The 22258-nt window shown below is 39.6% G+C and overlaps 1 protein-coding gene across 9 annotated transcripts in view; it reads left to right on the forward strand.

Annotated features, from left to right (window-relative positions):
* sugct (succinyl-CoA:glutarate-CoA transferase) overlaps positions 1–22258 on the forward strand; it is a 116417-nt gene that overhangs the window by 15106 nt on the left and 79053 nt on the right. For 7 of the 9 annotated variants that reach the window (XM_023800210.2, XM_023800211.2, XM_023800209.2 and 4 more), the window contains 4 exons: positions 1698–1789; positions 1937–2080; positions 15068–15163; positions 21634–21773. In XM_023800210.2, coding sequence (XP_023655978.1) covers positions 1698–1789; positions 1937–2080; positions 15068–15163; positions 21634–21773 — 472 coding nt within the window. The remainder of the gene's footprint in view (positions 1–1697; positions 1790–1936; positions 2081–15067; positions 15164–21633; positions 21774–22258) is intronic. The other 2 variants (XM_023800212.2, XM_023800217.2) reach the window with 2 other exon arrangements.

Below are 22258 nucleotides of genomic sequence, written 5' to 3' on the forward strand. Positions count from 1 at the left end.
CCAGCGCTGTGGTACTGCATATGAACATTAAGTGTAGAGAGTGATAGGACAAATGTGCAGAAAATAATCAAGGTATGGCAATATTAGCACACGATGTAAATGTAGATATACACTGCTCAAAAAAATTAAAGGAACACTTATTAATCAGAGTATAGCATCAAGTAAACTAAACTTCTTGGATATTCATCTCATCAGTTAAGTAGCAGAGGGGGTTGTTAATCAGTTTCAGCTGCTTTGGTGTTAATGAAATTAACAACAGGTGCACTAGAGGGGCAACAATGAGACGACCCCCAAAACAGGAATGGTTTAACAGGTGGGAGCCACTGACATTTTTCCGTCCTAATCTCTTCTGACTGTTTTTTCACTAGTTTTGCATTTGGCTAAAGTCAGTGTCACTACTGGTAGCATGAAGCGATACCTGGACCCTACAGAGGTTGCACAGGCAGTCCGACTCCTCCAGGATGGCGCATATTGATGTGTCATTGCCAGAAGTTTTGCTGTGTCTCCCAGCACAGTCTCAAGGGCATGGAGGATATTCCATGAGACAGGCAGTTACTCTAGGAGAGATGGACAGGGCCATAGAAGGTCCTTAACCCATCAGCAGGATGAGCACTGCCAGAGCCCTACAAAATGACCTCCAGCAGGCCACTGGTGTGCATGTCTCTGACCAAACAATCAGAAACAGACTTCATGAGGGTGGCCTGAGGGCCCGACATCCTCTAGTGGGCCCTGTGCTCACTGCCCGGCACCGTGGAGCTCGATTGGCATCGAATACCAGGATTGGTAGGTCCGTCACTGGCGCCCTGTGCTTTTCACAGATGAGAGCAGGTTCACCCTGATCACATGTGACAGACGTGAAAGGGTCTGGAGAAGCTGCGGAGAAGATTATGCTGCCTGTAACATTGTTCAGAATGACCGGTTTGGTGGGGGGTCAGTGATGCTCTGGGGAGGCATATCCAAGGAGGGACGTATAGAACCCTACAGGCTAGACAACGGCACCTTGACTGTCATTAGGTATCGGGATGAAATCTTTGGACCCATTGTCAGACCCTACTCTGGAGCAGTGGGTCTTGGGCTCCTCCTGGTGCACGACAATGCCCGGCCTCATGTGGCTAGAGTATGCAGGCAGTTCCTGGAGCATGAAGGGATTGATACCATTGATTGGCCCCCAAGTTCACATGAGCTAAATCCAATGGAACATCTCTGGGACATTATGTTTCGGTCCATCCGACGCCACCAGGTTGCACCTCAGACTGTCCAGGAGCTCAGTGATGCCCTGGTCCAGATCTGGGAGGAGATCCCCCAGGACACCATCTATCATCTCATTAGGAGGATGCCCTGACATTGTTAGGCATGCATACAAGCACATGGGGGGCATACAAACTAATGAGTACGATTTTGAGTTGCTGCAATAAATTTTCAGCAAAATGAACCAGCCTGATGCATCATTTTTTCACTTAGATTTTCGGGGTGTCTTTGAATTCAGCCCTCTGTAAGTTTGTAATTTTCATTTCCATCAAAAAAGGTGGCATCCTTTCACTCTAAACACATCACCCAGTTCATATCAGTATAGATATCCAGCACGATTTTTTCCCCATTGAAATCTGATGCGTTTTCAAAGTGTTCCTTTAATTTTTTTGAGCAGTGTAATTTAGATATAATTTAGTGACATGAATGTTTTCCTTGTGTTTTGTTAGGATATGGACAGACTGGGCCAATGTCTCTGAGTCCTGGTTATGACTCCATTGCCTCTGCTGTGTCTGGCATGATGCACATAACGGGCCCAGAGGTAAGGAAAAGGATAGTTTTGTCTTGGGGCGAAATCTCTGGCTGTATGGGAACAGCCTTGCATATTTTTGGAGGCTCTGTCAATACCTATTAGACAGATGTTACTATCAGTGGAGTTCACTTTCCATGCCCCCTCTTTCTCGGTCAGGACGGAGAACCGGTGAGACCCGGAGTAGCCATGACTGATCTGGCCACGGGACTGTACACACACGGGGCTATTATGGCTGGGCTTTTACAGCGACAGAAGACTGGGAGAGGCCTCCACATCGACTGTAACCTGCTGTCTTCACAGGTAACTAAGTTCATTGGCTGCTGGTTCTAGCAAACGTCCAATCAGAGTTCCAGTGATCTGGCAGAGGAGTATAAAGGTGAGCACGTCCAGGGTTTTGGTGGCCTTATAAATTTTTTTTCTTGGATCTACCTTATGAGTTTTTTCTCCGATTTTTCCAGCTCCTACACACTTCCTTAATAAATTTATTAATCGTTTTAAAATACACTATATGGACAAAAGTATTGTGACACACCTTTTAATCATGGAATTAAGGTGTTTCATGCAGACCCATTGCCACAGAGTTTAAATTCAGTCATCAAGACATACAGTCAGGTTTACAAACATTTGTGAATGATTGGGTCATTCTGAAGAGCTCAATGAATTCAAGTGTAGTACTGTCATAGGATGCCACCTTTTTAATGAGTCAGCTCTTGCAAAGTGGAAGCATTGAGGAACAACAGAAATTCAGCCACGAAGTGGCGTACCATGTAAACCATGCATAAGTCGTCAGTGTTCTATGACTCAAATAATTGCAGAGTTCCAAACTTCCTCTGGCATTAATCCCAGCATAAAAACTGTGTGCTGGAAGCTTCACAGAATGGGCTTCCATAGCAGATGGATATGGACAGACTGGGCCAGCCATCTCACATCACCAAGCGTTTGCTAGAGTGGTGTAAAACACATTGCCACTGAACTCTTGTGCAGCAGAAATGTGTTCTGTGGAGGGAGGAAACATGTTTCTCTGTCTGGCAGTCTGATGGACAAGTCTGGGTTTTGGTGTATGCTAGGAAAATGTCACCTGCTTGACTTCATTGTGCCAACAGTAAAGTCCAATATCAATGCCTAACCACACAAATACTCTACTGGATGAATGCGCAATAATTGGGAGCTGTTCCTAGTCTTGTTTAAATAAGTCCATGTATTTAAGTGCTTCCCTGTTAGTCTTTCCCCAGTTCTGTCATTGACGTCATTACCTGTTTTGCCTCGTGTACCTTGCTGTTCACCCAATAAAACCCTTATCCCCCGATTCTTCGGGTTCTTCTCTTGCTTCCCTGGTATGTGCTCCCTGTGAGGTGTGACACTGTTGGTGTAATGGCCAGGTGTCTCTAATCTTATCTCCATACAGTGCAAGTCATTGTCATGTAGCTACATTTAATATCCATTAATTCCTTCAGTGCTCCGAGAAAACCATGTTTGAAATTAGCTACAGTTATGTGAAAAAATTAGGACACCCATTAAAGTTTTCCCCACTCTCCAATGCAGAATTCCTTAAGCTGTGTGATGTTTGAAGGGTGTCTTGCATACACTTCCTCTTCAAATCACCCCACAGCATCTCAATAGGATTCAGACCTGGGCTTTGACTTGACTATTCCAGAACTCTTTCTTGTAAGCTATTCCTTGGTAGATTTACTGGAATGTTTTTAGTCATTGTCATTTGCATGATTTCCATCCCCATGCTTCACAGTTGGTATGAGGTTATTTTGCTCAAAAGCTGTCTTTGGTTTACACCAAACTGTCCTCTGTTACTATGTCCAAATAATTCAATTTTAGATTAATCTGTCCAAAGCACATTGTTCCAAATGTCCCGGTCTTTGTCTAGGTGGCAAACTTCAGTCATGCCCTGGTATTTTTTTGACAGCAAAGGTTTCCTCCTTACACAGCTCCCATGTAAACCAAACTTGCACAGTCTCTTTCTGATGGTAGATGCATGTACCTTGACATCAACTGTGGCAAGAGCTTCCTGTATGACCTGTGATGACATTTTAGGATTTGTGGAGACTTATTTCAGCATCTTGGCGTCTGCTGTTGGGCTGAACTTGCTTGGACAGCCTGCTCTGGCCATACTGGCAGTTGTTTTAAATGTTCTCCACTTGTAAATTATTCTCCAGACAGTGGAATGGCTGATTCCAAACTGTCTTGAGATCTTTTTATATCCTTCCCAGACTCATATGCATCTACTTGCTTCTTTCTGAAGGCCTCAAATAGCTCTTTGGATCTCACCATGGTGATCCCACTCATTTCAACAATCAAGAGCAAACCAAACTAAATGTCTATGTTATAAATAAGACAGACTCCATCAAAAAGCTCTGTAATAATGTTTTAATCATTTTCACCTGATGTGGTGCACCTGAATCTAACTCTAGGCATTTTAAATAATAATGGATGTGAGGGTGTCCTAACTTTTTCCTAAGTGGAAATTGGCATCATAATTAATTTCTTCTGTTAAATAAGTGAATTTGTTTCTTTTTTTGCATAGGTGATACAGTTGCATCACCTTTATCTACAAATATGATTTGAAAGAAGATTTAATAGTGATATGTTGATATTTCTTAATAAAGAACTAAACATTTAATGGGGTGTCAATTTTTTCACATGACTGTATGTAATAATAAATGTAATTGATTTTGTTATGATAATAGTTGTAATTTAAAAGAAATCCATTTAATAAATGCAAATGTTGAGCATCATCTAATCTTAAAATCCTAAAAAGTTTGAGTTTGATCGAATTTTTCCCATAAGAAATAATGGAAAACCAATTAATTGGTTCCCGGCCCCCCAAAATTACACCTAAATGTGTTTTTTTTTTTTTTTTTTGCATTTAAACACAAAATGAACAGGATAAAACAAGAAGAGCTTTTTTTTCTTAATGGATTCCAAAACGATAAAGATCTTATCCCAACATTATCCCTGTCCTGCCCCGATCGTCCGCTCCTTCCGTGTGCCACGCCCCCTCGTTAACCTCGTGTGGGATCGCCATGTGATCAGCTGTTTCTGGTTCTTGTCATTAGTCCTCTGTATTAAGTCTGCGTTTCAGTTTGTTTCCCCAGTCTGGTCATTGGGTGCGTTTGACTTGCTTACAGCACTGACTTAAAGCAACGCATTCTGATCCTGACGCAATGCATTACGGTTAGATGCATTGCGACCTCTCACCCGGCTACACAAACTGGAACTGCCTCCGTGATGACACACCTTTGCCCTTATTGGCGGAAGAGTTTAGTTACATGCATGACGTTTGTATCCCAGGCAGTTCCGATGCGTAATCTGCTGTTTCTCCCAAATATCACGTAAAGCAGTGAGAACTGGTTTTCAGTTAATTTAGCTGGTAAAGTAAAGTTTAAATAAATGACATAAATGCTCTAATAGTACACGTAAGTTAGTGGTTTATTTATTGTTAGTTACTGTAATGTTGCGCTGCTTTATTTGGTTAATCATCCAGTCTGTGAAGAAGGCATTCAATTAAGAATTGCATTGTAGTATGATTCATTTCCTGGCGCGTTCAATTTATATTAGGTCAGCGTTCACAGTTCGACTTCTGATATTCAGATCGAATTCTAGGTCAAACTGGTTTGTTCGACTTTCAAGAAATTCAATTTCTAGTGTGTTCGAGAACCGAGGTACCACTGTACTCTGTGACTTTTGGAAATTTAACGAAAGTTCTTTGTTGGATTACACGAGGACTGAGTGAGTTTTGGTTCCTGGTACTATAACATATGATGAGGAAACCTGACTTTAGGTCATTAGTGGGTTCATCTCAGAGAGGACAACTAATGTTTCTTACAAAATATCAAACCCTAGTTCTTTGCTGTAGGTGTCCTGGTGAAATGCACTGTTGCCTCAAGGTTCTCGGTTTGAGGGTTCGTTCTGTGTTTACATGTTTGCATATCCTGCCCGCGTTATGATGGTTCCCTTTAGGTACTCCTCCCATCATGATTAATTAGTGTCTCTAAATTGCCCTTTAAGCATTGTTTCCCAACCCGGTCCTAGGAGACCCGCATCCAAGTTTTGCTCCATCTCAGTTCCCTGTAGCAAAAACGTGTACTGTCTGAACGTTCCCAAGGACCAAATTGAGAAACACTGCTTTAGAGAAATATTGTATGTATGTGCCCTGTGATGGACTGGCATCCCCACCTTGATGTACCATACCCCTATAACAGTCTGGAAAAGGCTCCAGGCCCCCCAGTGAACCTGACCAGGATAAGTGCTTATAAGATGGATGGTTCTTTACATTTGCTGTGACTTTTCAATGAAGAAAAAATATGCACATATATATATATATATATATATATAATGTTTCTTTGCACATAAAACTAGTAGAAAAACCTTCCACTGATACTCTATATTCCTGAGAGGAGGCAAGATGGTAGACAAGGCAATGTAATACCCTTAAAATCAATGGTGTGTTACGGTTTGAAGTTTACACACTTTCTGTCACAGTGTATATTACCAGACGGGATATTGCTGTGATCTTACCAGCGAGTAACGTTAGAAGCTAAACTGAACAAGGCACTTTGGCCGGACATGAGTCAGAGAAAAGACAGTGTTGCTCTTAAGGGAATGTTTTATGTCCCAGGCAAACTTTTCTCACATCATAATACAGGACATGCCCTGCCTCACCCTCCCTTTCAGCACATAAATTATCGAGAGCGGGGCCGGCTTAATTAGGCGCCTGGCACTTTTATAATGTTGTTCCAGATTGAACTGGACAGCATGGAGAACACAATCCACTCCAAGGTGCCTTGGGACATGTCACAGAATTCCTGGGTTATGTCCCCGTTGACCACCGCGGCCGGTCTTTCCACGTGTCCTCCCGGTGATCCACAGCACGACGTTGGGAATGGGCCATGGGGATTTATAGAAGCAGGTGGTGCGCTGATTGCGGAAACGGTACTCCCCAGCTTCCAAGTTTTCCCATCCCTAGGAGAGGAACTGCTTTAGCATTCCATCGGCTCCTGATTTTTCCCCTCAGTAAACATACATACATCCATCTTCCCACCATGTATCCTGGTCGGGGTCTTGGGAGGCCCCAGTAACAATGTGATTTTTATCGACTCTACATGAGGAAAAATCGTAACAAGACATTTTGGGGTTGTATAGACTGTATCTAGCTGAAAGTTTAGAGATGCTCAAGGAAACCCACCCAGATATGGGTAAATCATGCAAATTCAGCGCACTAACACACATCCACTCAATGTCCAGTGGCCTGTACTACGAAGCAGGGTTACTGGCTTATCGGGGTAACTTGTTGGATTTAAGGCACCACAGTTTAAACGGACTTCATATTCGTTCACTTACATTTTGCCCAGACTACCTTAAATCCGACAAGTTACCCTGGTAAGCCAGTAACCTTGCTGGCCCCAGGACAGGAATTGAACCCTCGACCTAGGAGAGTGAGGCCACAGTGCTAAAAACCAAACCCGCCCATCACCATAATACTATTAGATGCTGTTAAATGCGATTACTTCCTTCTTACTCTACAGTTACTGTGGAGAAATGCCTTGCATACCAAGTGACCGAAAATCTGTGGCACATTTTTTTATTATTCAAGAAAAAAGAAAACAAAAAAACCCAACAACAATTTGTCATAAACCTCCAAAACCTCTAAATGTATACATTTTTGGTCCTTAGGCAACTTCTTGAAATATATAGAATTCTTTGTGTTGCAACATTGCTACACAGAGATTATTAAAAACAAATGTTTGTTTTTCGAGTGAATTTCAGAGGTGATCAATACAAATGATAAATGGTGTCTGGCGAGAGTCTCTAAAATCTATATAAAAAAAAAAAAGTTGTGTCTTTAAAGATGTGTAGCCATAGCAAGAGGTTTTAATTTTAACTGTTCAACAACCAAGCTTAATGGTAATTTGTATTGATTTATTTGGCAGACGTACAACTGAGAGAGCAGGGTCAGCAAGTCCCTCTAGCAGTTCAATTAAGGGCTTTGCTTTAAAGACCTACAAGTGAAATCACTCTGCTGACCCTGGAATTTGAAACAGGGACTTTCTGATTTTGGAAACCTTATCATTGTCATCTATGTACAGTCGCCTCTCAAGATTTGTGAGTTTGACACTCGTGGTTTTGGTTATTTGCGAGTTGGCTGTGAACAAAGGGAATATTTTTGGAGCTCGCTGAAAGATTCCAGAGGCTCACAAATGATGTGTACGCCAAAAATTATATAAAAAATGCTGAAAATGATTAGGATCACATAAAATCATATATAAATATTAGTGTTATTTAATATTCCTTAGTCTAAGTGCATACTGTTTTTGGTGTTTTGGTGTCCTTGTCACTTACAGTACATGCTAGCTGTCTCTATGACCATGGAATCGCATGTTTCTCACAGTAACATTTAAACTTTTCAATGCTATTTATTTTGCATAAATGGCCTACGTACTCATATAGAACCAGCTGTGTGATTCCAGAGCCAGAAAACACTGAATGACTGTTGTGTGGCTAGGAGCAGCTTAAGTTAACCTGTGCCAGGATGCCTGCACACCAGTGGAGTGCTGTCCATTATCCTGGTGTCCCCACTGATGTGAATGGCTAAGATGCATTATTAGGTAATACCAAGTAGGACTGGCTGTTATTTCCAGAACAACTTAAAGGGTTGAAGAATTGTGTGTTCATAGAAGCCTATCAGCACACCATGGTTGCACTGTGCTGTTATTCCTGTACTTGTGGCCTTCCTGTTAGCATTAACGAGACCATTCTCCTCTGAACTCTCTCATTAACAAAATGTTTTCAGCGACAGAGCTACCGCTATTTTTTATTTTGTACCATTCTCTGTAGATTTTAGGTACTCTATTGTGTGAAAACACCAGGATGGTGACTGTTTGACGTGCTAGAACCGCCACATCTGGTAATAACAATCACACCACATTGAAAATCACTTAGATCAGGAATCTTAGCTGTTCTAATGCTTAGCCACACAGTAACCGGACATATTGACCTTGTCTGCATGCTGTATGCATTTGGTTGCAGTCAAATGAGTTGTTGCTGTTTTTATTAACCAACTGGAGTACCTGATAAATTGTCCACTAAGAGTAGAGCAGAACATGAAATGTTTCTGTATATTATAAGTGTGATATTGAACAAAGGACCCATTCAAGGTACATTTAGTTAAATGGATATGTAGAAAATTGTCAAGTGATCTATTTTGTATTATTAAAAGGAAAAATATGTAGGTGGAGTTCCTTTTAAAAATAAACAAGGGATGCAGTCATTGAAGAAACCATGCAGTCATTTCTTTCAAACTGCATGATCTGTCCCTTTAATCCTTTACTGTTTTGGTTAGAATTTGTGCATAGACATTGATTATGTGAATTATGAATTAATCTGCTCCATATTAATCAAATCTGAAAGTTGACATCAAACAAGAGGCTGGGTATAGTCTTCCATGCATATCTTTAAAGCAGGAATCAAAGCCTCCATGAACCCATGCAGTGATGGATAGATTTAAGATTTTTTTGCGGGTAGAGTGCTCTGGCTCTGTGTTGTGGAGATGACTTTGATTAATAAACTGCTAAAAACATTTTGGACGTTCTGTCACAATTTTTATTTTTTGGTTTTTCCTCTATGGAGGATTCATAACATTATACCAGAAAACCATTCAGCATCTCAACAGATGTCCCTTAAGCAATACCAATGCAGAAGAAAGATGTAGCTTTGGGAAGTGGTCCTAATCATGCAGTTGTTTGTGTTGCTTTGTTGTGGCCAGAAATTTCCTTCTGAAAGCTTTTTTCTTATTATCCATTCATTTAATTCCTTTCATGTCTTAAAAGCTCTTCGCTACAGTTGGACAGTAATTGAATGATGTATTAACACTCTCTTTATGTAACCCTTTTTCATTATTATTCACCTTCTGGGTTTTTGGATGACTTTTGGTGCCCTGTATCTATATTTATTCTGTGGCTTTTCACTCTGCTGTCTGTCTGTGGATTATAAGCCACAATGCTGGATGCTTGTCACTGTGTGATGTCCCCTAACAAACCAATGCCCAACTTTATAGTTTAAGTTTAGAAACATTAGCAAGTACGGTTTCTAACGTTTCACATGATGTCTGGAAGGATTTGTATAAACTTATTGTATACCGAGCCTGTATTCTGCTTGCCACATATTTTATTCTAAATATGACCAATAAAGTTATGTCCAATGACGTTTTTGTGGTGATCTTGACTATTTTCCTTTCTTAAACACCTAAATTACTAGTGTGTTTTGGTAATGAAAATTGCTTATTACTGATTACATAAAACATTACATTTTTGTGGAGAAAACACTGAATATGAAATACAGTGGTACCTCGATTCTCTAACTCACTAGAACTCGAATTTCTTGAAAGTCGAACAAACCAGTTTGAACTAGAACTCGATCTGAATATCAGAAGTCGAACCGTGAACGCTGACCTTATATAAATTGTACGCGCCAGGAAATGAGTCATACTACAGTGCAATTCTTACTTGAATGCCTTCTTCACAGACTGGACGATTAACCAAATAAAGCAGCGCAACATTACAGTAACTAACAATAAATAAACCACTAGCTTACGTGTACTATTAGAGCATTTATGTCATTTATTTAAACTTTATTTTACCAGCTAAATTAACTGAAAACCAATTCTCACTGCTTTACGTGATATTCGGGAGAAATGGCAGATTACGCATATGAACTGCCTGGGATACAAACGTCATGCGTGTAACTAAACTCTTCAGCCAATAAGGGCAAAGGTGTGTCGTCACGAAGGTGATTCCAGTTTGTGCAGCCGGGTGAGAGGTCGCAATGCATCTAACCGTAATGCATTGCATCAGGATCAGAATGTGTTGCTTTAAGCCAGCGCTGTAAGCAAGTCGAACGCACCCAATTTCCAGACTGGGGAAACAAACTGAAACGCGGACTTAATACAGAGGACTAATGACAACAACCAGAAACAGCTGATCACTTGGGGATCCCACACGAGGTTAACGAGGAGGCGTGGCACACGGAAGGAGCGGACAATCGGGGCAGGACAGGGGTAATGTTGGGATAAGATATTTATCGTTTTGGAAGCCATTAAGGAAAAAATGCTGCTCTTGTTTTATCCTGTTCATTTTGTGTTTAAATGCAAAAAGAGAAAAAAAAAACACATTTAGGTGTAATTTTGGCGGGCCGGGAACCAATTAATTGGTTTTCCATTATTTCTTATGGGAAAAATTTGATCAGAACTCGAACTTTTTAGGATTCGATCCGGAGTCCGGAACGTATTAAGTTCGATAACCGAGGTACCACTGTATTAAGTTTGTTAACCAAATGTGTTTACATCCGCGAACACTCCACTCAAGATGGCGAATGGGGGCGTGTCAATTTCAATTTGAGCATCTATTTTTCATTAAATAATAAAATTTCTCAGTTTCAACATTTGATATGTTGTGTTTCTATTTTCAATGAAAATTAAGAGAGTTAAGAGAGTTTTTATTCTTTACAAGATGATCACTGAATGCACTTATATCTTGGCATGTCTATAAATGTCATTCTTTCCTTGGTTTTCCAGTTGGTCATTTGTACAGACTATTCATTTGCCTGATGGAAAGATATCAAACATTGACTAATGTTTTGATCTTTATTTATATGTACATTTTTTTCTATTTTCATTTTTTCCCCCATTGTAAGAAGTGGAAATTAGAAGACAAATGGTTGGTATGTGCAGAGTACTTTGCAGCCTTGTAATTAGGAAATAGTTTAAAGCAGCATATGACCCATTGGATCTTTGGCTCTAGGTTGTGTTGTTTGCTTGTGACCTTCCAGCACAGATTCTCATATACACACATTTGAAGAAATATCGGACTTCCATCAACAGTTGTTTGGTAAAGGCATTGCATAAAGCTAGCTAAAGCAGGGTCTCATGTCCGATTTCCACAGGTCCAAAGTTTGATTATATAAGAACTTATGGACCACTGACGAGTTCCAGACCTCCTTCTTGGACCCTCTTCTCCCTGCAACAAATTCCCAGCAATAGCCAAACGTTCAGAAAATGTTTTTATAACCTGGATAATGACAAATGCTGAAAGCTTTATTTATTATCATTTTCAAAGTGGTAGTTGAAACATGAAAAAATCCATACATGTGGTTTCCCGATCCAGCTATTGTTATTTGAGATGAAGCTAAAATGTCGTATTGTGCTATTAAATGTTTTTCTGTGTCTTTTATATTGGTGGGAATATTGCTCCATTGGAGGGAATCCATGGCTTTAAATGAAACGTTCTGAAGACATATTTGCACTTAGCTCTCATTGGTTGACTTCAGAAGTCCATGCCAAAAAGCTAAAGTTTGAGGTTTGTGGTTATAAAGCAATCACCTATTTTTTCCCCTCTATTTTTCTCCATTATGTTAAATGTAATACTTTTATCATTGAATAACATGAAGTTTATAAACTTGCATGGCTAGAAATTTTTCAAATTTGCATCATTTTAATTATTTCTTTTTTAAAAGACCTTTGAAGTTAAAGCATATGAGAATGATGAGTACAAACAAATAGCGGAATTCAAAACACCAGCTTTTTGGTGACTGAGACGTTTGGCCTGGCAAAATAAAAGCGCTCTATCTGACAGCCTCACATACTGGAGCTGCCCTGTATCTCATCACCATTTTATCGTGACTCACAGCCTAACAGGGTCCAGACAAAACCATGAGAATGCGTATATTCCTACAGCTATTGATATTGTTATTGTTACATTGTTATTGTATAGTATACTCCTACTATGCTTTATATAATTCTGTTCTCACATGCTTACATGTTATTATGCCGAATATCTTCCAAGGGTAATAATGTATAATAAAACTACCTTTCAAACTAATGGTTCTCAAAATATACTGTAACTCAGAAGGCTATTTTTTAATATAAAGAATTCCCTGGATTTCTTCAGTCATTTTGATAACATCTTTTCAAAACACATCTCTATCTAGCCCACTCTGATAAATATCGTCACAGTTTACAAACACTGTATAATTGCCGGTCCATGAGTTGTAAGTTGCATTTAAAGAGAGTTCTGCAGCAAACAACGGTGCCCAAGTGGACAGCTGTGTTTCATGTGGAATGTGAACAAGGGGGAGCCGGTTGTAGCCTTCTGAGAGAAGACAGAGTAGTTAATTTCAACCACATGATCATTGCAATTAGGATAATCGCCCAAAATTCGAACCAGTCGAGGACAAAGATATGCTTTCCGGAATGGATGCAAACAGGCAGAATTTCAGCCCAGACTCCTTTGTGTTTTTTGGGGGGTGGTGCAGTTGTTTTTCCCGGCTGTGGTCTGTCTACAGTATATGTGTCAAGGCAGATGAAAGTACGGTAACTGTGACTTTATAGCATCCCTAAAGCAAGATTTATTTTCTCCTGGAAACATGATTTATGAAAAAATTGCAATTTTTGGTGATAAGGAACCTGGACATTTAGAAATTACATCAATGCTTTATCAAAAATTATATTTCTTTTTCATGGTATGTTTCTATAGGAATGTCATAGGCTTGGGCACCATGGTAATAATAGATTGATTCAGCTTTTACTGCAGGCCTTTTATGTTCCCATGGAATGACCCTTAGAGAGTTTTCCAGTGTTGAGTAGGATCCTAAATTACATTAAATAAATGCATCAATGCAGATGAAACAGACCAAGAGACGCATATGTGTTACAATGTAGTAGATGGGTGAGGGACGAATGAAGGCGTTCTATCAGGAATTTAAAAATTGATTATTGTTGTTGGATGGCATCAATGCAGTTGAAAGAGCAAGACATGCCTATGTATTGCTATGCAGCACATAAGACTCAAGGAATAAGTCATTCTATCAGGATCTCAGGGAAGTATTGTGTGCATGACAAAGCTTCCATATGGTCGACTGGCACATGGTGCTGCCTAATTGTTTGATAAAATGTCACCAGGTGTATTAGTAGTTTAGCAATGCTGGCTGCAGCAGCCATATGTTAAGCAATGTGCTCTTTAGCAAATAGCCCAGCCGTGCAAATGGCACTGCAGTCAATGAAACTGTTTGTGCTGTACTTGATGGCCTGTTTCCCATTATATTTAGTTTTCCCATGTATTAAAAGTTTTCTCAATGGTAGCCCAGTGTTGTTGATGTTAGGTTTCAACAGACTATGCTCCGTTTTCAAAAAACCTAACTAATCTTAGACAATTACCTGAAAATAAAAGCTGCTATGTGATGGGTAGACTCAACATGTGGCATTCTGCCAAGGATCAAGCGCAAATCGGCAATGAAATTATAACTGACCCTATGAGGCGGTCTAATGTAGCCTGGGCATTTTCCAGCTCTGGCTCAAAGTGCTTAAAGTGTCTAATATTTGCAATTTTAACAGCAGCTTTGAAAAACACTGTTGTTTTCATTCTGGTTTAACATTTGGACAATTTATTTTAGATGAATCCACACTACTGTATACACTTAAGAATCCGAAGCTGAAGAAGTCTTATAAAGTAATGCAATCTTTTCAGTATTCTGTATTTTTTCTATTAAACCTGCCTTTTGTTTTTTTCTCAACATGGAATAACAATTTGAATATATTGACACTGTGGATAACTTTTTGGTAGAGTCATCTGTTCATTTGTTATAAGATAGGAGCACAAATTTACAGTGTTATTTGCATATATATGTATATGCTACTGTACCTTTATGTTGCTTTTACCTAATGTCTTCCATTTATAGACATACGAGGTACTAGTGCTCTGTCATCATTTTGTGTTCCATTATGTCCCAGTTGTCCCACAGATTTATTTATTGCTCAGACTTTTCTTTCTGATTTCTTTCATATATTTTCCTTGCTCAGTGTTCATGCTTTTTGTTATCAGTCTTTAAATAATTACATCACCCTCAGCCATAAATTTACCTATATATTGTTCATTCGAAGAGAATAGGATTTATTTATGCAATGCCATACCCACACTCACTTTCTTTGGGAGGGTGTGCTGAATCATACATTTCTGAGTATGAGGAATCTGTTTATGTTTATGAAATCCCTCTTTTATCCTGGGGATGGTGTGTGGTTCAGTGGGTTAGGATGCTGTGCTTGTGAGCGGAAGATTGCTAATTCAAGTCCCAGGCTGGCAGAGTGATTTCACTCTTGGGCCCCTGAGCAAGGCTGTTAACCCTCAAGTACTCCAAAGATTGACTGATCCTACTTTCTCAAAATGTTTGTTGCTTTGGATAAAAGTGTTTGCTAAATAAATGAACGCAATCCTTTTTATTTTATCCTAGGTAGCGTGCCTCACTCACATAGCTGCGAACTACCTGAACGTGGGAAAGGAGGCAAAGCGTTGGGGTACCGCCCATGAGAGCATTGTTCCCTATCAAGTAGGTACCTACACTTATACCTGCAGGAACACTTTATCTACCTATTCGTTCATGCAAAGCACATTTATATTTATACATATACACACGCACATACACACACACACACACACACGCACATGTAGGGTATACATATCCTAATGGGGACCACTCATTCATTTCAATGGGAAGAATGCTAACGCTAACTATGACAACCTTAACCCCTACCCTGCCTTAACCATAACCATAAGTAACCTAACAAAATACAAGAGTTTTTACATGTTTAGTTTTTTCATAGCAGTCACCGATTTTTATAAAATAGAGTTTTCCCTTATGGGGACCAGGAAACCGGTCCCCATAAGGGAAAAAAAAAAGATATTTATCAGATAGGTAAACCTGCTCGCGCACACAGGTTTGTAATGATGACCTTAACTCCTACCCAAAATGTAATATAAACCTAACACACACACACACACACACACACACACACCTAAAGGGAGATATTCATCCCTGGTTGAAAACAACGTGAGTTTACATGGGATAAAAATATCTTAATTTTTAAAATTGAAAACTTACATCTTAAAATCTTAAGATCTTTCATGTTAAGTATATTTTCAGAGGTTGACAGGCTTCTGTTTTTAGAGAAATTTGCCACATACTGTAGGTTTTAGATAGCTTAACATCCCTTCTTATAATTCAGTGCCCTCTCCTTTTATTTCCATCTGTTCATTGAGACTTTTTTAAAGGATTGAAATTCAGTTTGTACTTGCTTACAAGTAGTATTTTTTTTCGTACATTACAAATGGAAGAACTATTAAATAAATACCAGTGTATAGGTAATTCGTACACACTTGAGAATTTTTCAGAAAAAAAAACAGTAACAGTAAACAGTTAATTTGATGAAATGTATATTTTTGCTATTTTTTTTTGTTAGTTTTCTTACTTTTTTCTCATCTCAGTAACTCTTGGACTATATTTGATAACTTTTGTTTATTACTGAAAAAACACCGGAATTGAGAGAGAACAAAAACTTGTACTGTCTGGGGGCCCCAAGGACAGGTTTGAAAAACATTGGTTTAGACATTCATCATATTTGAGTATATCTAAAAATTTGAGAAAATTATTTATACAGACGCTCCTCTACTTACAAACGAGATATGTTCCGAACGGCCATTTATAACTTGAAATGTTCGTAAGTCGTTGTTCAACATCATTTTAAGGGTATACGCAAATACAAAGAACTAGGATGCGGGGAGTACGCACGCTACACTGCTGCGCGGCGGGAGTAGCGGCCAGAAGTCGTACTAGGCGGGACTGGTGTGCATGAAAAAAAAAATTGATGTTGCGGACAGGAAACAGGAACCCAATAAACACAATTTGGACTTACAGTCTTCTTCATTCTTAAGGTGAATGTTCGTAAGTAGAGGTGCGTCTCTATATGTATATTCTGTATGTTTTTTAAAAAAAATGTATTATAACGCGTTTTCATTCTTGCAAAGCAGAGTATAGATATACATAGTATTAAATTTACTGTGAGGGTGGAATAAACGATCAGAGCAAAGAATAAAAATGAAAGTTAAAGATCTAGGAGACTGTGGGAAAAATAAAATGAAGATATAGGAGCTTATTACAAGGCTCTCTGGAATGCTTGATTCTGATTGGTCAGTTGAGACATTTGCAGGTTCGTTCTTTTCAAATAATAACCGCTCCAAAGTAATAATGCATAGCCGGTACTACTTGTATGTTTAAAATCCCTCCGCGCCAACAAAGATTACCGTTTAAAAATGTTAATTTAAAACAAATATGCCAATAAAATGTTTCAAATTCATATTCATGTCCAGTTTTTTTTCTTATGTGGCAAGTAGCCGTGTAATAAGCGGGATAATGTACAGGCAGCCGGTAGTTATCGCGAAATAAGCCCCTTCAGTGTGATACAGTACAAGGCCCTCCGCTTCGCGTCGGGTCCTGATCACACTGTCGGGGCTTATTTCTGCGATAACTACCGGCTGCCGGTACATTATCCCTTACTTATGATTGCCATATATTTTAATTCTGTTGCCTAGTTTTGATCTGCCTGCAGTGTAATTAATCTGTTGTTTTGTTCGAATACCTACCCAATTTACTTATTGATTCAGTATTGTTCAGCATCTTATTGGTTAACCCTTAAGGACCCACAGTGACACTGGTGTCACCGCCCCTTTACAACTTACAACCCCCGTAATTTTCATGAAAGTAGAAATAGGTCTGGGTTCTTAAGGGTTAAATACGCCCACCTTACTTCCATAAAGATATTAACCCTTAAGAACCCAGACCTATTTCTACTTTCATGAAAATTACGGGGGTTGTAAGTTGTAAAGGGGCGGTGACACCAGTGTCACTGTGGGTCCTTAAGGGTTAAGATGGTTGTCAGTCAAGTCGACCTGTTCTTGTTTATATTTATTGTGCCTGCCCCTTTCAGGACTTGAAAATTTGGCTGAGAAACTTTAGTTTGTCCAGCTTGTTGCAGCAAACTAAAACTGCAGCATATAATTTTTATAATTTTTCCTTCCATCAGAGAATAGACATTTTTAGAATAGGAAAGAGTGCAGATGAAAGTATAAGCATATCTCACTATGAAAATAAAATGCACAGTTATGAAATCACTGCTGAGCAATAACTTGTGTGAAACTACCTCAGAAGTGAAGTCTGTTTACTGAAGCTTCTGACTCCATCCATCCCTTTTCCATAACCACTGGTCTAGTACAGGGTCATGGTGAACCTGGAGCCTGCCTCAGGAGGAATGGGGCAGAAAGCAGGGGAATGCCTACATCAGATGACAGTCTAGCTTGATAACACACTATGAAGACCCCAAATCACCTAACCGCTTGTTTTTGGGGAAGACCATGCAAACTAAATGGTAACAGAGAGTAGGAATAAATCCCACAAACCCTGGAGGTTTGGGGGCTACAGTGCTAACCACTCAGCCAGCACACCACCCTTATGCCAGGCCAGGAATGCCTGAAATGAATCCAAAATGTATTCTTGTTTTTAAAGTAAATTAGCCGTATGCTCTTGTATATACTGGCAGGGTGGTGTATTTCTGTGGGTTAGGACTCTATGACTGTGATCAGGTGGTCTCCGGTTAAAATCCCACGGCTGAGTGATTTCATCGTTGGCCCTTTGAGCAAGGCCCTGAACCCACAATTGCTCCTGGGACTTTCTGACCCTACTTTCTTGCTTGTATATTACTTTGCACAAAAGTATCCGCCACATAAAAATTAAATGTAATGTATACCCCATCCTTGTGCTCTGTGCTGCCTGGAATAAACTCCATGCCCCATGTGAGCAGATGGAAGGGTTTTGTATATAACATCTACCTAAACTTCAAAGTGAAATTGATCACCTTAATGAGTTTAATCCTAACTTTTTTTTCATAAAAAAGTAGCCCTTTGTGGTTGGTGTAAGGCATATAACAAACATACAGATCCTTTGATTTGTGCTGACTAGTGCGGACCAGTAGGTTATGTATTCTAATCCCTTGTGCTTCAGCCTTAACCAATCAGAGATCACTTTATCTTTGTTTGTATAACACTATAATTTTTTCTTACTCCTTTTCACCCTGATTTTTCAAATACACATTTCCGAGCCAGCAAAAGCCAGACACTGGTTTGTTTGCCCAGAGCCTTTGTTGTTGCTAAGGCCTGTTTGTTATCCAGATGTACACATGATATCATTATACTGTAATGTTTGTCATCCAAATTTACACCAGATAATGCTATATTGTAATGTTCCAAGAAATGGGACACTGTGCATCACATCATTGTCCCCGGCCAGCTTCTCTTATTTTACCAAATCCAATATTACACATTTCAATCAACATGTTTGTTAGTTTTTAACATTTAGTGGAGGGGTTTTAACAGCCCCTGAAGCAATTGAGGATTAAAGGTCTTGCTCAGGAATGCAGCACTGTCCTTCAAGCCAACACCCAACACGGAGCTTGAACCTACAACTTTGCGATTTAAGAGTTTCAAGCTCTACCAACTGAGCTAGTCAGACTGATGTTCAAGTTTCTGTCATATGCACAATAAACAATTACAGTCAATTAGTCAATTACACTATGCACTGAAAATCTTACCCTGCATATCTTTTCAGCCAGGTTAATATAAATTAAACACAAATACAAATTAAGGTGCTTCAATATGATAATAAGTACATAAACACAGTGCAGGCGTATTTGTATTGAATTTTCTTTTTTGGCTTTGCCCATATACAGTATAGGCCTCATTTTTTGGATGCTATGTAATTCCATTGTTTCCTGCCCATTTGGTATCAGCAGTATACAGGAGGATATATATTCATAGCATAGTGAAGCAGAATACTGTAAAGCTTTTGGGTCATCCATTTGTCTGGTGTATTTTACTTAGAGCTGTTGGCATTATTAGAGAGCAAATAGTATAGTGTTTAGGGCCACAGGCAAGTTAAGACAACCACTGTAATTACTTTCTATTCTAATGCGTATTTCAGTTTAATTAGACAATAACATAATTTGCAAGGCGGAACAGCAGCTTGGTGGGAACTGCTGTCACCTCACACCTGCAGGGATGGGGGTCCTAATCGGATCCTAATTTTGGTATTTATTTAAATACATATGCAAATGTCTGGAAACAATTTATTCCTAGGTATTCCTTAGAAAAGTTCAGGAGCTGATTTAAAAGTCAAAGAAGGTAATAGTTTGGCAACCCAAAGTCAACTGATGTACTTGCTTGACAGGAAGACTTCACAAAGACTGCAGATAGGCTGTGTACGACGAAGGTGACCGACAGAGATTTGGCACTCTGGTGAACTTTTGCTTCTTTGTATTACTGTTATTACTGGCCAGAGCTGGACAAAGTAAGAGTTATTTTACATTCGTATTTAGCTTTTATCCAAAGTGACATACATTTTTGAGAAAACAGATAACCCTAACCCTGGAGCAATTGTTTAGGGTCCTTGCCCAAGAGCCCAACTGTGGCATCACTCTGCCCATCTTGGGATTTGAACCAGCAACCTTCCAGTCACATGTACAAACAGGCTGTGGCAAGCAACGACCCCCACTGATTGGCACAAAGTCTCAATGTATAGATAAACTGCCCCTTTGTATATCTGTCCATCCATTTTCAATACCCACGTATCTATTTAAAAGTATGGCATATGGCAGTAAAGGGTATTATGCAGTTTTACTGTATGTGCAAATATATTGTAATTGAATGAGTTTCCATTGATGGACAGAGTACCACACAAACCAGCTGTATATCATGCAAAATATGGGTTAAAAACGTACTTGATCAGTACATAATGTAGCGAGAATGATAAAGCAATGTATGGAAAAGACATTGGTATCTGCAGGAAATCTCATTACCTGCTCTCTAGGTGTTGTATACAGGGAGTGGATAAAATATCAGATAGGCCTCAATATATTTATGTTAAAGAGCTATTAAGGAGTCGGGCCACCCTTTGCTTTTAGAACAGCTTAAGTCCTTCATAAAATGCTGGCACCCAAGTCCTGAACTGTGTGTGATTAGATACTGGACCATTTGTCATGAGGAAAAACTTCCACTACTTTGAGGGATGAAGGAGGTGAAAATTGAACTCTGCACTCCAACAAAGCCAATGAAGTCTCAGTGAAGTTTCGAGTTTGTGACTCGCAAGGCCGTGGAAGGTTTTCCACATCCAGGTGTCTATGAAACAACTCATGAATTTCTGTAGCAGCGTATGTGAGGCATTAACATCATGGAATACTGGAACAACAGGGGGAGAAAGTGTTTGCACTATAGGGTGCATCCAGTCTGCTGAAATGGCCTCTTATTGCTTTGGCCATTATACAACCATGCAGAGCAATCATCAGACCTAATGATTCCCACAAGATGGCTACCATACCAACGTAAATTGTGGGTTGAAGGCATCCTTTGTCTTTCTCCAAATGTAAACCCATCCGGATGTTAGAGGAGGGGGTAAAGATGACTCATTAGACCATAATACTTTTTTCCATTGCTCAGGGGTCCAGGTTTTATGCATCGTATCGTTCTGCATTGGCCTTGAATACAAGAGGTTTCTAGACCACAGCCCTGCCATCAACTACTGCTTTGTGAAGCTTGTGATCTATAGTTTTTCCTGTGACTGTGGTGTTGATTCAGGTCTTTGGTAATGAGATTGTAATTTTGTGGTCTTTCACAGCAGCTAAGTGTCTGTCTGTCTTAGTTGGTAAGCTTCAACTTGAGACTGCTGTTCCTCTTCGCTGATACCGTTTGTCTGCATTTTGCAAACATCGTCGACATTGTTTCCTTTGTCGTGATGCATAATTTTGCTGTTTTTGTGCATCTGCAGTTGGAGCGTCAGCTGCTTTGTCTCTCTGTTTTCTATTTCTTGTTCTGTTAGGTATTTCTTTATAAACTTATTAATTCATTCATTGTCCGCTGCTTATCTGGATCACAGGGGCAGCAGTCTAAGCAGAAATTTCTGGATCTCCCTCTTCCCAGCCATGTCCTCCAGGTCCTCCGGGAGGGATACCCATGTGCTCCCAGGCCAGCCGAGACACACAATCTCTCCAGTGTGTCCTGAGTCTGCCCTGGGGTCTTCTCCAAACGGACATGCCCAAAGCATCTCTCATATCAAAAAGGTCATTGGTACACCTTCATTAAGGCAGGCACCTGATGTTTCTGTTATTTTGTCCACTCTCTGTATATTAGTTCACTAACATATTAGACATATTATGAAATATAACATTGACACTAGAGGGCAGTCTTGTTTTCCTCTGGATTGTTGCTCTACTGTTTTCACTAAGGTCTGATTGTGGCTCTGTTTATGAGTGGTGGAGCACTTTCACGTCTAATTCCTTACACCTGCGCCCTCTGCTAGGATGAATCGATTTCTTGTATGAGTGCATTTTCCAACATTGATTGTTTTGAGAGAATCTTATCTCCAGAATGGCTGTCATTTTGGGGACAGATCTAAATCTTTTGAAGGCAATCCAGTGATGAATTACCATAATATGAATAGCCCCATTCTGGGAAATAAAAAATGAGACATTGAAGTCATTGACTTCACTTATGACAATATTTAAGATTGCTACGCATGGGAAAGTGTGGGGGCAGTGTGTGATGT

This window comes from Paramormyrops kingsleyae, chromosome 1, assembly GCF_048594095.1.
Source record: "Paramormyrops kingsleyae isolate MSU_618 chromosome 1, PKINGS_0.4, whole genome shotgun sequence".
Lineage (NCBI taxonomy): Eukaryota > Metazoa > Chordata > Actinopteri > Osteoglossiformes > Mormyridae > Paramormyrops > Paramormyrops kingsleyae.